The 16693-nt window shown below is 38.7% G+C and overlaps 1 protein-coding gene across 21 annotated transcripts in view; it reads right to left on the bottom strand.

The window, feature by feature from the left end:
* The window catches only part of CELF2 (CUGBP Elav-like family member 2), a 432202-nt gene that overhangs the window by 226633 nt on the left and 188876 nt on the right, over positions 1 to 16693 (bottom strand). For all 21 annotated transcript variants that reach the window (XM_075273992.1, XM_075273993.1, XM_075273997.1 and 18 more), the window contains exon 2: positions 5138 to 5334. In XM_075273992.1, the coding sequence (XP_075130093.1) occupies positions 5138 to 5334 (197 nt within the window). The remainder of the gene's footprint in view (positions 1 to 5137; positions 5335 to 16693) is intronic.

The following is a 16693-nucleotide window of genomic DNA, read 5'->3' as shown; positions in this document are numbered from 1 at the left end:
AAAAGTGATGCCGATTTACAAAAACACAGATTTTTTTCCGCAATGTGTGCAAGCCACTTTTTATTTTGGATCTGCCTCAAAATTAGATCCAAATTCCTTCATGTGAACATACCTTTGCATGTTCATACAGAGGAAATTGTAACTGATATTGAGGTAGATTCTGCCTCAAATTCAGCTCTAAATTCTGACTGGAATTTGACAGTGAGGGATGCTTCCATTTTCCAGGATGCCGAAAAAAGAAGCATCCAGCTCACTCTTCTCACAAATTCCATGGTTGTTCAGATGCAGAACTAATAGTGCGATTGAGCAAACCCGCTCTGCTTTGTCGTTCGGCCACAAGTTACACAAGGTCAGAATCTGAGGCAGAAGACCAAAACAAATTCCTCTCCAAATTCCTTTGTGCGAACATACCCTTAGTTATGTATGGAATGTTTGGATTGTTTCCAATGACGTGTTTAAAGAGAGACTACCACCTCCCCAAGCATATTCAACTGCTACCACCACAGAGCACATAACAGTGATAAACAACACACTTCTATTATTCATGTACCTTTGTAGATTTGGAGAAAAACAACTTTGAAGTCTTGTGTAAATTAGTCAGTTTGTGCACTGGGGGCGGGCCTTCAGCCCTGGGAGCACTACTTTTACTGCTCAGGTAGGATGGATGATGTCATAGCAGTGGGAGGATCAACTCTCACTTGACAGAGTGGCACAGGTAGAAGATGGTAGGAGATCAGTGCTCAGAGAAGCTGGAGGCCAATCCAATTAAGCCACAACTGCTTAATTTGCGTATTTGACTTCAAAGTTCTTTATCTACAAATCTAAAAGAGTGATGTATGTAGCAGATTTTTCATGCATATTAAAATAAATATATAATATACACTCACCGGCCACTTTATTAGGTACACCATGCTAGTAACGGGTTGGACCCCCTTTTGCCTTCAGAACTGCCTCAATTCTTCGTGGCATAGATTCAACAAGGTGCTGGAAGCATTCCTCAGAGATTTTGGTCCATATTGACATGATGGCATCACACAGTTGCCACAGATTTGTCGGCTGCACATCCATGATGCGAATCTCCCGTTCCACCACATCCCAAAGATGCTCTATTGGATTGAGATCTGGTGACTGTGGAGGCCATTGGAGTACAGTGAACTCATTGTCATGTTCAAGAAACCAGTCTGAGATGATTCCAGCTTTATGACATGGCGCATTATCCTGCTGAAAGTAGCCATCAGATGTTGGGTACATTGTGGTCATAAAGGGATGGACATGGTCAGCAACAATACTCAGGTAGGCTTTGGCATTGCAACGATGCTCAATTGGTACCAAGGGGCCCAAAGAGTGCCAAGAAAATATTCCCCACACCATGACACCACCACCACCAGCCTGAACCGTTGATACAAGGCAGGATGGATCCATGCTTTCATGTTGTTGACGCCAAATTCTGACCCTACCATCCGAATGTCGCAGCAGAAATCGAGACTCATCAGACCAGGCAACGTTTTTCCAATCTTCAATTGTCCAATTTCGATGAGCTTGTGCAAATTGTAGCCTCAGTTTCCTGTTCTTAGCTGAAAGGAGTGGCACCCGGTGTGGTCTTCTGCTGCTGAAGCCCATCTGCCTCAAAGTTCGACGTACTGTGCGTTCAGAGATGCTCTTCTGGCTACCTTGGTTGTAACGGGTGGCTATTTGAGTCACTGTTGCCTTTCTATCAGCTCGAACCAGTCTGGCCATTCTCCTCTGACCTCTGGCATCAACAACGCATTTCCGCCCACAGAACTGCCGCTCACTGGATGTTTTTTCTTTTTCGGACCATTCTCTGTAAACCCTAGAGATGGTTGTGCGTGAAAATCCCAGTAGATCAGCAGTTTCTGAAATACTCAGACCAGCCCTTCTGGCACCAACAACCATGCCACGTTCAAAGGCACTCAAATCACCTTTCTTCCCCATACTGATGCTCGGTTTGAACTGCAGGAGATTGTCTTGACCATGTCTACATGCCTAAATGCACTGAGTTGCCGCCATGTGATTGGCTGATTAGAAATTAAGTGTTAACGAGCAGTTGGACAGGTGTACCTAATAAAGTGGCCGATGAGTGTATATATATATATATATATATATATATATATATATATGCATCATATGGAGCAAGCAGACACAAAATTTAATATTTTATATTATAAGCATATGCTTAAAAAAAAAACAACAACAATATCGAACTAGCACAACCCAAAAAAAGGAAATACTTGTGTTACTATAGAATGACAGCAGGCTTAGGACTGTGACAACCCCTTGCCCCTTCTTCGCCCTTGGACAGATGGCATTTCAGACTTGTGTTGATGGACTATGTGGATCAGACTACTTGGCAAGGATATACTGCTTAGTATCACTGGTTGTTTGCCTCCAGGCTGTCAGAAATAAGTCAGTACTGCCCACAGCTAGATTAGCACAATGGTGACAGCTCAAAGAGGAAATACAGATTGGCACCTAATAGTCTAAATCAGAGATTGCCGTTCTTATTAAAGGGGTAGTCTTCTGAAGACAACCCTTATTCAGCTGTATTATGAGACCTATAAGCATCTCTGAGTAAATATAAAAGCATGGCGGCCAATCCAGCTCAGTAAATGTTTGTAAGTTTAACCCTGTGTTACCATACAACGTTTGGTTTTCAGTTTATTTCTACAAGTTTATGTGTCTGTAGAAACTGACTTTTGCCTTTTGATTTTGTACACTTTGAAAAAACAAAATGATGGTATATCAGATGACGGAAACAGGCGCAGATACAGTGTGTGATCTGTAACCAGCCTGATGCTCTGCTATTTCTCTACCAGCACACACTATCTTCTGGATTATTTGTATCAATCAGCTTTTTGCTACTATTCCTTTGTTTTGTGTATTTTACATTTGTGCTGATTTGCTCGCTGCCAGGAATGAACGCTGAATTTTAATGCTGACTTCTAATGAGCCAAATCTGGCGATTGAAGAAGTGAATGGGGTCAAGCCATCTTCCATTTTATCTCAGACACATGAAATTATAGGGCACATTCATTTCTCCCCTTCCTGCTCCTTAGGTTAAAATGGAAATGAGAAATAACAAGGTTAAGCCTGATCTAAGAACGATAACAGACCTTGTAAGTCTCATGAAAGTGAAATGGAAGATGTCAATATCTAAAGCATGCAGCTCTCCTAATCTCCCGGATAAACTAACAGGATGAAGAAGGGCCGTCATCCATGAGAAAGAGCATGCAGGTACTGCAGTCAGGAGACAAGATATCTTTCCATGTAAGCCCTCTTAGAGCTAAATCCAATTCCACTGGGTACCAAATAACTATAAGATCTCTACCTCTATTCTAACAGCTTTCAGGCCACTACTAGCATTCACCGCAGCTTGGCAATGATTGTGTTAAAGCTGTAGTTCATCATACTGTGCATGCCTTGTTTTCCTAGTTCCACAGTAACACATGACTCTATACTTACATAACAGAATGGAAAACTAACTCATCTGAGATCATGTATGAATGGAGACAAAGCTGAATCTGATGTTTTTATGTACCAGTATCTAGGGGCATTTGTATATTTAGGCTTTGATTTTCTATTTGACTAACTGGTATCATGTATCTGTGAACTGTGACTCAAATTTTCATGACATCCATACTGTGGGATAAAATCTCAGACTGTTATATTAATACATATTGAAATATTGATATAAATGAACATTACAGGAATGTGCATCAGGAAATGACCTATTGATTAAATAATGTTTCTATGTTAAATATATTTTTAAGATTGATGATGCTGTTTTTCATTTTCTATGTTATTGCCTATATTTAAAATGATCCTAAAAGTATTGAAATTTCAACTCTTGCCACTAAGCCTAAAATAGCGTGTGACTTTTTGTTTCCTGCAGATGGACCATGGGCCATAGATATACTGGTCTGGAGCGGACCCAATGACTTCTATGGGAGAGTTTTCTAGGTATCTGCGATAACCTGTGCAGAGGTAATTTTGCAGAAATGGGAGTAGATATATCACATATTGCACTGGTAGATTACGTGTAATATATATATATATATATATATATATATATATATATATATATATATATTTGTGTGTGTGTGTGTGTGTGTGTGTGTGTGTGTGTGTTGGCTGAAGTCATGTTCCATTTGTGAAGATTGCACCAGTAAGGACTGGGAGTTGATGCAATGGAGACCTGCCCTCAAACAGGATGTCACATCTGGCATCAGACAGGGCTTATATACAGAATTAAGTAGCTGTTGATAGTGGAAACAGGACCTGGGAACGGTGACCTAACCTTTTTATTCAATTTCCACTGTTTGCAGCACATTGAGATCTTTTAAAGTGAGTTGGCCCATCCCTTTAACTCTTTCATGGCTAACTTTTATATTCTGCTAAATATATTATAGTATTCTTTTTAAAAGTGATATTTCAAGAATTCAAGAAGCAGGAGATGCTGCAATGTGTTCCTTTTAGATACTAAAATGGCAGCACACATTCCAAAAGCAAAAGACACCAGTAAATTCCAAAACAAAAACTATTAACTATATATAAAAATATCCCTAATGTCGCTTCCCTGTTATTTCAGAGCTAGAAGTAAAGCTAGAATATTCCAGGATAAATTTCTGTGACAGATACTCTTTAGAACATTAGCTTTCAGTCTCTCTCATTATTGCAGACTTAGTCTATTGAAATGAAAATCATAAAAGTTCTTTCTCTGGCAACCATTCTATTTTAAAATGTCACATGAAAAGTATTAAACTACATTACTCGGGAACAAAGAGCAACAACATAAGAATTTCAAGAGTCTGAAGTCAGCATGAGTACATTTCTCCCTGTGATACGCTGCACTATTTCTATACATTTACTTTACAGAACCTCTGGGGTTTTTCTTAGTCTATGTAAATGTAAAATCAACCACAATTACAAAAGCTTATATCTACTGCAAACAATGTATGTGATAAACCAAAGGGTAACATAGATATATAACCTACAGCCAATAGAAGACGCAAAAAAATGTAGTTCAACAATCATATAACCATCACAATAGACACCCCCTGCAAACATAGCAGTAGCGGTATTACTACCTCATTTGAGGACTAACATAATACATTTTTACCTTTGCTTTGGGGTGGATTCTGACTTCTATCTCGTAGGACATTAATTTGATAGACGGCTCCATAAGGCTCAAATAGGTCTTTGAGTTCTTTTTCTGACCATGAACGGGGGATCTGACCAACAAACATCTTAATGGCATCTGGGTCTGGCTGGTCTGAGTGATCCAAAGCTCCATTCATCTTGTTGGTTGTTCCGTTACTGTGAAGAAAAAAGTATAAAAGCAATATTAGGACTGACAGTATAAATGAAAAGTCTGGCCACAACAGGTGCTGTCTGGAGAAAGGTCCTCATAAATAAATGAAGGTTCCATCTTTTAGGCTCTGACTTACATCAGGCTATAATCGGCAATGGAGTTGTCAGATGTTGGCCAAGACTCTAGATTTCAATAACTAGACATCTTACAGCAAACAATGCAGAAAGATAGCTCATCATGACTTTACACTGCAATATACTGCTGCTTGAGCTTCGAGAAATAAAATGCATTTGCCTTATTTTGCAGAATAAAAGGAAAGCCGCTTTTGGTAATAAAGTCATATGAAGAGAATATGAAACACTTGGCAATCTGTCAGATGACTAATGAAAGATGCCAGTGATGAATCTGTAGATTGTGTGAAGCCTCCATGTGTGCATTAAATTAGTCTAACTTTCCCCAGAATGCTACAAATGGCTTTATACTGCTGATCTGATCCCACTCGCTCTCTGTTCAAGGAATGAGTGAGCTTGAGAAATTTAGCCCACTGTTTGTTGAACAAAGGCTTCGATTCACAAGCAGAAGTGAGGAAAGCAGCAAACTTTCAGAATCCTGTTTGAAATGTGATGTGTGAGAACCTTTTTGCTGTCTCAAACTATTTTTAAAGCCGTGTGCTAAGATGAAAAATGTTTCATGTCAGCGCGGAACATCAGTTGTAACCATGGCACATTGCTTTATCTCGGCTGGGTATATATATACTCTATATGTATGAGTGAGAGAATGAAAGAGAAAGGGTGAACAGATGGGGACACATAGAGGCAGAGCACTTTAACTGGTAGGGATGAATTCTGGTATTGTTTGCTTATTAATACGCCCTAAATGCCAGTCTTTTTCCAATACGCCTTCATTACGCCATACTTTCTTCAAGACGTTATGTAGGGGAAAAGTGTGTAGGCAGATGCAAATAAAGGAAAATGGATCTTAATAAATTCAGTGTAGGCAGCCCTACATATTTCAATGTAAGGCTAATGCGACATGGCTGTGATACATATCAAATGGCTGAAGATCCCAACGTTGTGTGTCAAAAATGAAGAAACTGAATGCAGTCACATTATAAAAGATAAAGTCATGGCAACACAACAGTCTCACTAAATATGTCAAGTTTGTTGTGGTCTACTGTGACGCTACCAGCACATTCACCTCCATTACTTGGAATAAAGGTACTGCAACCCCATGATTTTTGGCTGCACGACATATGTCATGGGCAAATTCACCATGAAGCCCTACTCTACCTGATCATGGAAAGCAAAAAAGTAAAAGAAGCACAAGTAGAAAAAGAATTAGAATGAATCATGAAAATGCTGCAAGAAGCAGCTTGTGCTCAATATGAACAGTACTGGAATACCGGGAATATTAGCAGAGTAAGTGGGCCTATCATCTCATTGTATAAGTTGTTATAGTACAAACGTATTAATATAGGAAAACCAGCTTATGAGAGATTCACCAGTAGGAGGTTAAATCTGCTTTAGCCATCAATTAGAAACATTTTATACAGCAGAATTATTTCATTGTTGTTAGGGATAAACTTAAGCTGAAGAACTATAGCATGGATTCATAAGTGTCCATTGGTATTATTAGATACCACCAATATCAATGACTTTAGCCTAGTAACAGCTTGTCATCTTTATTGGCCTAGTTGGCTTGTATTCTGCATATATGATTGTCATACCATAGTTCTGTATTCTTCTTTTACATGACAGGTGCCTTTCTCTTGCTTAAAAGTTGAATACTACTGACTTATGCCATGCATTATCTATAGTGATACATCTTGTGTGTTTTATGTCCACATCAGTCAGTAACCCACAATACAGTTCTCAAATACAATGAGTAATGTATTCTGCAAAGCTAAGCCTCATTTATCATTGTACTTTAGGGAAAGTAATCACAACACTAATATGTCCTCCTACCTACAGAACAACAAACAGCTAATACCAACAAGGCAAAAATAAATTTAGGATATTGGGAAGACTTAACACCTTATGAAAAAGTCCTCACATTGTATGATGACTCAGATAAGATATAGGAAAAAAGACAGTTTTTATAGAATGCTATTCCTATTAACAAGGTAGAGTATGGTGTATTAAATATAGGCTATGCCCCTAAGGCCATTCACTAAGTAGAAGCAGGCTACATGCTATCCCACCACCTGGAATGACCCCCCTGTGGCTATGTTATGATTAGTACATGGAACCGAGTAGCTGCTTGAGATAATTGAATGAAGTAGATTTTCCTTCCAATGTTGATTTATTATTTACATTACCCTCTTGTTTAGAGCATCCCTCAGTAGAATACATATTTATGACCACATCATTATATGGGCTCGTGGCAGGGTGGACTATTTTAAGATTTTATTATATAAATGACACAAAACGATATGTATAAAATTGTCACACATATTATATTTAGCAATTGTAATATTTGCCAAAGAAACCGGACTTTTGAATGTAGAGAATAATGGAACAGTGACCAAAGATGGAAAATGCATCTCTGGCCAAAGTTTTGGTTCTTCCCATTGAAGTTAGGATTCCTTTTTTTTGTTTTGAAGATGGCATTTTCAGAATGGACATGACTCCCAAGCACCATGCCCTTGTGCCATCTGGGAATCTGCTATCCAGCAGAGGAGTACTATATATATATGTTATATCTGTATACTACATATATATTATGTAGACTTTCAAACAACCCATGAGGACAACTCCCAGTTGTCATCCTCCATTTGTGACATAACTTAGGCAAACCATACATCTCTAGAATGAGAAACCATGAGGTTTTGAAGGGTAAAGTAGAGGCTATAATCTTGAGAAATACAATTTTGGTGATAAAGAAGTAGATAACATTAAATCTCACCATTGAGATATTCCATAAAAACAATAAACCACTGAAAGGGTGCATTCACACTGAGTAAACGCTAGCTTATTCTGAACGTAAAACACGTTCAGAATAAGCGGCGTCTAAAGCAGCTCCATTCATTTCTATGGGAGCGGGGATACGAGCGCTCCCCATAGAAATGAATGGGCTGCTTCTTTCACTCCGTGCAGTCCCATTGAAGTGAATGGGGAGTGCCGGCGTATACGGCAAGCTCTGCTCATGCCGGAGCGTACACGCCGGCACTCCCCATTCACTTCAATGGGACTGCACGGAGTGAAAGAAGCAGCCCATTCATTTCTATGGGGAGCACTCGTATCCCCGCTCCCATAGAAATGAATGGAGCTGCTTTAGACGCCGCTTATTCTGAACGTGTTTTACGTTCAGAATAAGCTAGCGTTTACTCAGTGTGAATGCACCCAAAGGGTATATAAATAATAAGTAAAAAATTTTGAATTCTTTCTCATAGTTCCCAAATATTAAATAGGAACAAATGAAAAAACGGAAAAGTATTTTGTACAAAGAAGAAATGCATTAGAACTTTGAACACACAAGAAGTTTCACATACTGTATAGTACAGAACAGAAAATAAAAATCAATAGGACAAGTAGCCTCTGTTTTCATAAGATTTGCTCTTTATTAGACAAGATCTAGGCAATTTAGACAATCTCTAGACTCCAGCTTTGTTTATCACAAAGATTTCCATTGGGGTTAAGGTTATTGAGACCATCGATCGGTTGCAAGAGAGAAAGTCCTACAAGCTTCCTATTTAGATGAATACTGGTTATTAGACACATAGAGAAAGGAGAAAACAAATAATAATCTCCACATTCAGCTTACTTTGTCATTTTACTGTGCAGAACCAGCTATTGTGAGAAGAAAAGCTAAGAACATGGATCTTTACACGGCAATCTCCAGCCATAACATTTCAAAGACTCTCGCAGAGGGAACATCCTGGCTCTATAAATGTCTTAATAATATGTGTATTCAGGCTCATAACTGTGCTACATATACAAAGCACACTTTCCAAATATATTATATGCAATCATTATATTATCCTTAATGATGCACCATTATACACACAGAGAAATCCACTAGTCTCTCTACCTCCCTCTATTGCAGAATTGAACTGATATACTACAAGGGAGCAGAAAGCTCAAAAGTCCATTAAAATCATTTACAAAATCAAAATTATATGTCCTCTAGTGCAGCAATGTTACCTATCATGCCCTCTCTTTTTCGTATGTCATCATGTCTGCTATAGGTGTTGACAATATGTCATCATGTCTACTATAGGTGTTAGCATCCACAGGATAAATAACTGATGAGGCAAATCTGTTTTGATACATTCTGCCATAGATACGAATCCCATCGACTTAGAAATGGTTATATTTCCAGTTTTTTTCTACATGATTATACTATTTGGCTCTTAGGGATAGGGAGACCATGATGCCAGTGTAACCAGTTTTGCCTTTTGTGTGGTATCTTATAATGGATCAGGAAATATACATGGAAATATAATTGCACAGAATATTAGGACATAAACTACAACATATTTAAAGGGGCTCTATCAGCAAAATTATGCTGTGTGAGCCCCACATGTGCCTGAATAGCCTTTAAAAAGGCTATTCAGGCACCACTAATCTTATTTTAACCCCCCACCCCCGTTTTAAAATACCCTAAAAACAATTATTCAAATTATACTTACCGTGCACGGTGGGCGGTCGTGCACTGTCGGACGTCATCTTGCTGTCACGCTTTCCTCTTCCTTCTTCTCCCAGTGATGCCCTCCTGTCCTCGCTCTTCCACGCCTTGATCTTCTGTTCTTTCAGTGGGTTGTATTCAAATCCCGCGCGTGCGCACTAGTGCTCCCTCTGAAGCGCTACTGCGCACGCTCTGGCGCCACTTTTGTTGTAGTTCTAAGTACCCCTTAGAACTACGCGAGCGTACTGCACATGCACAGTACGCTCGCGAACGTCTTCATTCCGGAAAAGAAAAGAAGATCAAGGCGTGGAAGAGCGAGGACAGGAGGGTGTCGCTGGAAGAAGAAAGAAGAGGAAGGCGTGACAGCAAGATGATGTCCGACAGTGCATGGGTAAGTATCATTTGAATAATCGTTTTTAGGGTATTATTTTAAAACGGGGGGGGGGGGAGGGGTAAAACAAGATTAGTGGTGCCTGAATAGCCTTTTTAAAGGCTATTCAGGCATATGTGGGGCTCATACCGCATAATTTTACTGATAGAGCCCCTTTAAATCTATTTTCCCACAGGATAGGTAATAAACTCCATTCAATGTCTATGGGGGTGTCACAGATAGCAGAGAACAATGCTCAGATGTTTCAATCCCACAGCCAATAAATGGAGCAACCATGCATATGCTCCTTCCAGGAGTAAGGGTATCAGTAGAGGCCAAGGAATCCTGCTCTAGTGCTTGGTTCCACTTATAACAGTGGGGATGTGAGCAATTATTCACTGGACAAGTGTTAAATGTCAATTGTTGGAAAACCCTTTCAGCTGCCATTGTAAAGAGCATATTAATAGTATTTTATAAATTACAAATAGGCCAGAGAGAACTTACCATGGTGAATACTTGAAAGATCAACTCTTAATTTTATTCATATATTAATGTTATATTATTGTAAATTTGCCAAATATAACAGAATATAAATGGGAAAATGGTCAGACCACAGTGCCAAAAAGTTCGGGAGAAGTGAAACCATTGTAGCTCTCTACATGGCAGACAAATATATAAGTGAAGCTGCTTTATTACTGATTTTACCATACAAAGTGTTCTTATTATTTTTATGCAAACATATAGTCATAAATGTTGGTCTGTAGTAGGCTGATGACAGTCCACAGGAAAGCAAGGGGAGCCTGGTTCAAATCCTGTGCTCAGCATCTTGTAAACGTAGGCAAGACACTTTATCTCCTTGTGCCTAAGGCAGCAAAACACAGATTGTAAACTTTGCAGGGTGGATTCATACACTCTATTGCCATTGCCAAACACAGTATGCCACTAACTATATTGTAATTGGGAAACACACGCAGTCTCATAGGAGATAAAGTGAAATCTTTTATATTGTTAGTTAATGTTGTCATTACCGTATTAGATGTGTACATGAGTCTACAAGCATGAACTAGCCAAGTGGTCAAACTTTCACTGTCAAATATTATATTCATTGTAAATATTGTAACTTTTTTGTCGAATTACAAAGAAATATGGGTAGGGGAGAATACTAAAAAAGGGCATGGGAATCTTTTGACTAATGATAATAATTGATATGTTATAGGACATGGCTAGAAGAAGGAATAGAGGATGCAACCTCCCAAAAGTATATGCATTTTCAAGGGGTTTTCCCATCTCCCTCTCACACTATTTTCCTGCTGTCTCTTCTTTCCACTTCCTATATTTTTCAACAAGCTGGTGGACGAGCTTTGACTGTTTGATGCACTGGACAGTGTGGAGTTACTTAGTAGATATAAACATTGCCCTTACTATGAGAGATTATTATATTTACTAGAAATCTATAATAATGCAGATCAAATAATATGCACACATAACCAATATTATATGACACTAGTGTGGAGAAAATAATAGATTTACACCCTGCTAGGACAGACAGTAAACTCAATGTTGTGTTTGTGTTTACATAAAGAGATAACAGACACTGTGTGAGCATTTATCAGTAAACTAATATTGTATGATCTGAGAACTCAGCCTTCCTCCCCTCCAGAGTGCAGTGAGTCACGTCATCCATCTTATAGCACTGGATAAGGAAAGATACCAGGCTAGGTACCTTGGCAACATTGTATAAACAATGGGGAGGAATAATCTGAAATAGCAGGTATATTAAGCAGCATTTTGAAAGCAATGTATTTAGGAAAACTCTTGGATTTACAAAAGACAGCAGTTTAGATAGGATCCTTGAGATGGAAATACCCCTTTAATGATGTTGTTAAAGGGGTATTCCCTTTCTAGATATTTATGACATATCTACAACAGGCATACTCCACTGTTTTTGTTACTCTCATAAAAAATGTAAAAAATATATGCAGAACTGTTTTATATGGCAAACTGACAAAAACTAAAACGGAAACCCAATGAACTTCATTATAGACAATGGGATTTCTGTCATTTTAAGCATATGGCACCTCCACTGTTCTGATCCTATAATGGAGCAGAAAAATAGAGGACAATGTAAATGTGAACTTAGCCTTACTTGTATTTCTTACTCTTTACTGATGCTATATGGTACATATAGTATATACTTCATTGTTAATACCAATGTGTAGTTCAACAAATGATCACTTTTACATGAAAAGATTAGCAATAATAATCTTTTGGATAAAAATGAAGTTTCTTTGTTTAATATAAAGTTTTCACAGTTCTAGCGTAGGCATTTGCATGCACATAAATAACAATGTGCACGATTTCTATAGTACAGCAAAATATGACGCTGATCTGCTTGACAGTGAAATATGTAATATTGTTTCTGGGGCAATTAAAGATATACTATGAAATAAATGAAGCAGAGTGCAGACTCATTTATTTGCTGTGAAAATAAAGCTGTGCATTGCACAGATGCTCATAAAGATGGAATCCCCTGGCAATTAATGTCAAAGCAGAGATTATTATTTATGGGAGAAAAAGTGAAGAATGGTTTATGCCTGAATGACTCCGTGTGAGTGGCAGGCTCAAGTCAATGTCCAATTTAGCTCACTGGACCTGCAAGTGACCCGACACTTCATCTTAATCACTGACAGGGTATCATCTTTTTATTGAAGAGGAGCCTGGGGCACAGATTAAGGTGTAGGAACGCTAGTTAAAGAGGACCCATATTACTGCACACTTTTTCATAGATCAATGCAGTTCATGCGGTACATATTATATTTTACTCTCATGGCTCTGTGCAATATATTCCACATGGATTCTCCATAATATATTTAACACATTCTCATTATTAACCAAACGTAGCATTGGAGTATGTTATCTTGAACTTGCATAAAAAATCATAGATAACAAATGATAATATAATGGCAAATTGTGCCAAATTTCATACTAATCTAACTTTACTTGTATACATAGTGAGGAGCAAATTAGGGGATTTACTGTGTGTAAAACAGAAGAGACACTCATGCAGACATGTTGTTACTGCATGTTCAAATATATCTTTCCTCATAGTTTCAAGATATTCAGTCACAAGATGTCTATTCTTTCTGTTTCTATTTTTGCTCATCAAGTGTTTGTGCTGTGAATTGCAACTTTAAGGGTTTTAATCACAAGATATTGTACTGAATTAGTTTACTTAGAAATGAGAGTCCTTACAATTAACTTCCAGGACAAGCTGGTGTGTGTACATGAGTAGTAGCACTACTTCTGGTATTAAATGACCGATATCCTGCAGTTTTTAGGAGATTTCAGTACTTTGTGAACTGGTGGGTGGAGGCTAGCTGCCAAACACTGCATTCAGAAACAGCCCCTGTGTCATCTAGGACATATCTAGAGATGTAATAATAACTAGAGATGAGCGAGTACTGTTCGGATCAGCTGATCCGAACAACACGCTCGCATAGAAATGAATGGACGTAGCCAGCACGTGGGGGGTTAAGCGGCCGGCCGCCGTCAAAGCGGAAGTACCAGGTGCATCCATTCATTTCTATGGTGCGTGCTGTTCGGATCGGCTGATCCGAACAGTACTCGCTCATCTCTAATAATGACCTGTACTGATGTGACTTACTGTATTTTTCGGACTATAAGACGCACTTTTTCCCCCCAAATTTGGGGGAAAAAGAAGGGTGCGTCTTATAGTCCGAATGTGTTCGCCTGGCATCCGCTGTAATAGAGAGGCGGAAGCTGGCAAGTGATAGACGCCATTACAGGTGCCGGGGCCTGCGACATCGCTGCGCTCCTCTGCCCTGCATGAAGCCAGCAGCGGGAGGAGTGATGCTGCTATTCCGCTCCTCCGTCCCCCCGCTGCTGGCTTCATGCAGGGCAGGGCAGCGATGTCTCAGGCCCCGGCGTCTATCCCTCCCCAGCATCCGCCTCTCTAGTACAGCGGATGCCGGGTCAGTATCAGCGGTCCCTTCTCCCCCGGGGCCGGTCCCGTACCTGTAAAGTTGCAGGCCGGCTCCTGCGCGGCGATATTGCAGGAGCCGACCTGTTCGGGTGACAGCCGGGAGCCTAATGAGGCTCCCAGGCCTGTCACTGCTGTATTAGTATTGCGGCTGGTCTCTATGACCAGCCGTAATACTAATAGACAGAATGTCCCATAGACGGCAATACAGTTGTATTGCCGTCTATGGGACTTGCAATCAAGCGACCGCAGGTTCAAGCCCCCGGGGGGAATAAAATAGTAAAAAAAAAAATAAAAAAAAAAGCTTTAAAAATATATAATAAAAATATGAAATAAATAAAAGTTCTAAATCACCTCCTGTCCCTAGAATATATATATAAAAGTAGAAAATCATATATCATAAACCACCGTTTTTTTTTTCAATAAAAGGTGATCTAAGAAATAGATATTCCCCAAAATGGTATAACTAAAAAGTACTTCTGGCCCCGCAAAAAAAAAACCACTCTATGCATCCCCGTACAGCTGCAGGGTCACCTGTCAATGTGGCCTTGCAGCTGTTGCAAAACTACAACTCCCATATATTAAATATTTTACCAGTTTTTGCTTCAAAAATTTTTTTCCCTATTTTCCTCCTCTAAAACCTAGGTGCGTCTTATAGTCCGAAAAATACGGTAAGTGCCTTCGCTGTAATGGTAAACTCTAGAGTCAGAATAAAAGCTATATTTTTAGTCCTATCTCCTTCTCTTCCTGCTCACTCATCCCTCTCCCTTCTCCGTAGGCTTTTATAAAAATGAACCATCTCAGTAATGTGACCTATAGTCCACCTTAAGAGGGATTTAGTTGGGATTTTCACAGTGAAACTCACTTTAGCAAAAACACAAAATGGAGAGAATCAGCCTGATCAGAGTAGAAAGCGGTATTTTTGTCTAATAAGCTATATTACAAAGTTTCTTACAATAATCTGTACTATTTAATTATGTAAAGTTTGTTGAAAAAGCAGTGCCTACTTAACCATGTCATGCTAGGGTAAGAGTGGAAATGAGTATGTATATATATATATATATATATATATATATATATATATATATATATATATATATATGCACATTATATAAATTAATACTAATTCTAAATATAAATATACTAATTCTATAATTATACTAATTATCTCTAGATATCTATGTGTATCTATATCTATGTGTATCTATCTATAGATAGAGAGTAGATATAATTTGAAAATATGTACATATTATATAAATATCATTAATATAAATGTTATATTTATATATATATATATATATAAATACATTTATATATATATATACACATATACACACACTCAGAAAAAAGGTTCATTCAAACAAAAAACACAAAACAGGTCTAAATTGCTTGCCATGGTTTGATGCAGTTATGCTTGTGGTTTTAAGAATGAGAAGTAGAACAATTTATGCTGAACATGTAAAGTCAGATGACATGACAGATGGCAATAATAGGAATCTAAGACTTTAAAGCATGCATCCAGTAGTAATCACTGGTTGTAAGTTAAAGATGGACTTAAAAGTGGTGTTTTGAGTTGCCATTGCTGTTTTATAAATAAAAATAGAATTATTTAGAGCTGTGAAGGGCATTTCAACTTAAAACATCACTGGGATTTCAAAAGATCTTTCAGAGGAGCTGAAGATAAGAACGTTACACTGATCATCATTTTGAAGTCTGCATAACAGACAGTTCTTTAATGCGCGATGCTGATGAGGTTTTCATCCAAACACTCCAGTTTTTCAGTCATGATGGCAAAACCTAAAAGTTGGCAATGATCCAAAAAAATCTTTTGACTTATCTTTTGTTGATAAGAGCATGTCTGTGGTAGGGATTTGCAACTCAAATAGTATTGTCATTATAATGTAGAAGTATTACAGTAACAGTTTAATGGCTCATTCACACAACAGGAGTCAATGACCATGTGTTAGCTGTTGTAAATAGCAGCCAGCAGACGGCCCATTACACTTTAAAGGATCTATTCGCACGACTGCTGAGTGAACGATCCGAGAACAAACAGAACATGCTATTTCTTGGCCTGATTTTACTGATCCCTGCATAGACTAATTTCTATGAGAGATATGTGAAAAGAGATTACCCTAAGGGCTCGTTCACATCTGCCCCCTGGAGTCCGTTCTGCAGGTTTCCGTTTCCTGCACAAAACTGGGCAGGAGAAGGAAACCTGCCGGCATATTTTCAAACACATTCAGTTGCTCTCCACGGCGAAACCGTTTTTTTTAAAAACCGGACACAGAGTCGGACGTGCAGTACCCTGTGTCCGGTTTTAAAAAAACTGGTTTCGTGGCGGAGCGCACAAAACACTCACTGGCGT

This window comes from Leptodactylus fuscus, chromosome 5, assembly GCF_031893055.1.
Source record: "Leptodactylus fuscus isolate aLepFus1 chromosome 5, aLepFus1.hap2, whole genome shotgun sequence".
Classification (NCBI taxonomy): Eukaryota; Metazoa; Chordata; class Amphibia; order Anura; family Leptodactylidae; genus Leptodactylus; species Leptodactylus fuscus.
Note: the sequence above shows the minus strand (reverse complement) of the source record. Positions and strands in the feature narration are given on the sequence as shown.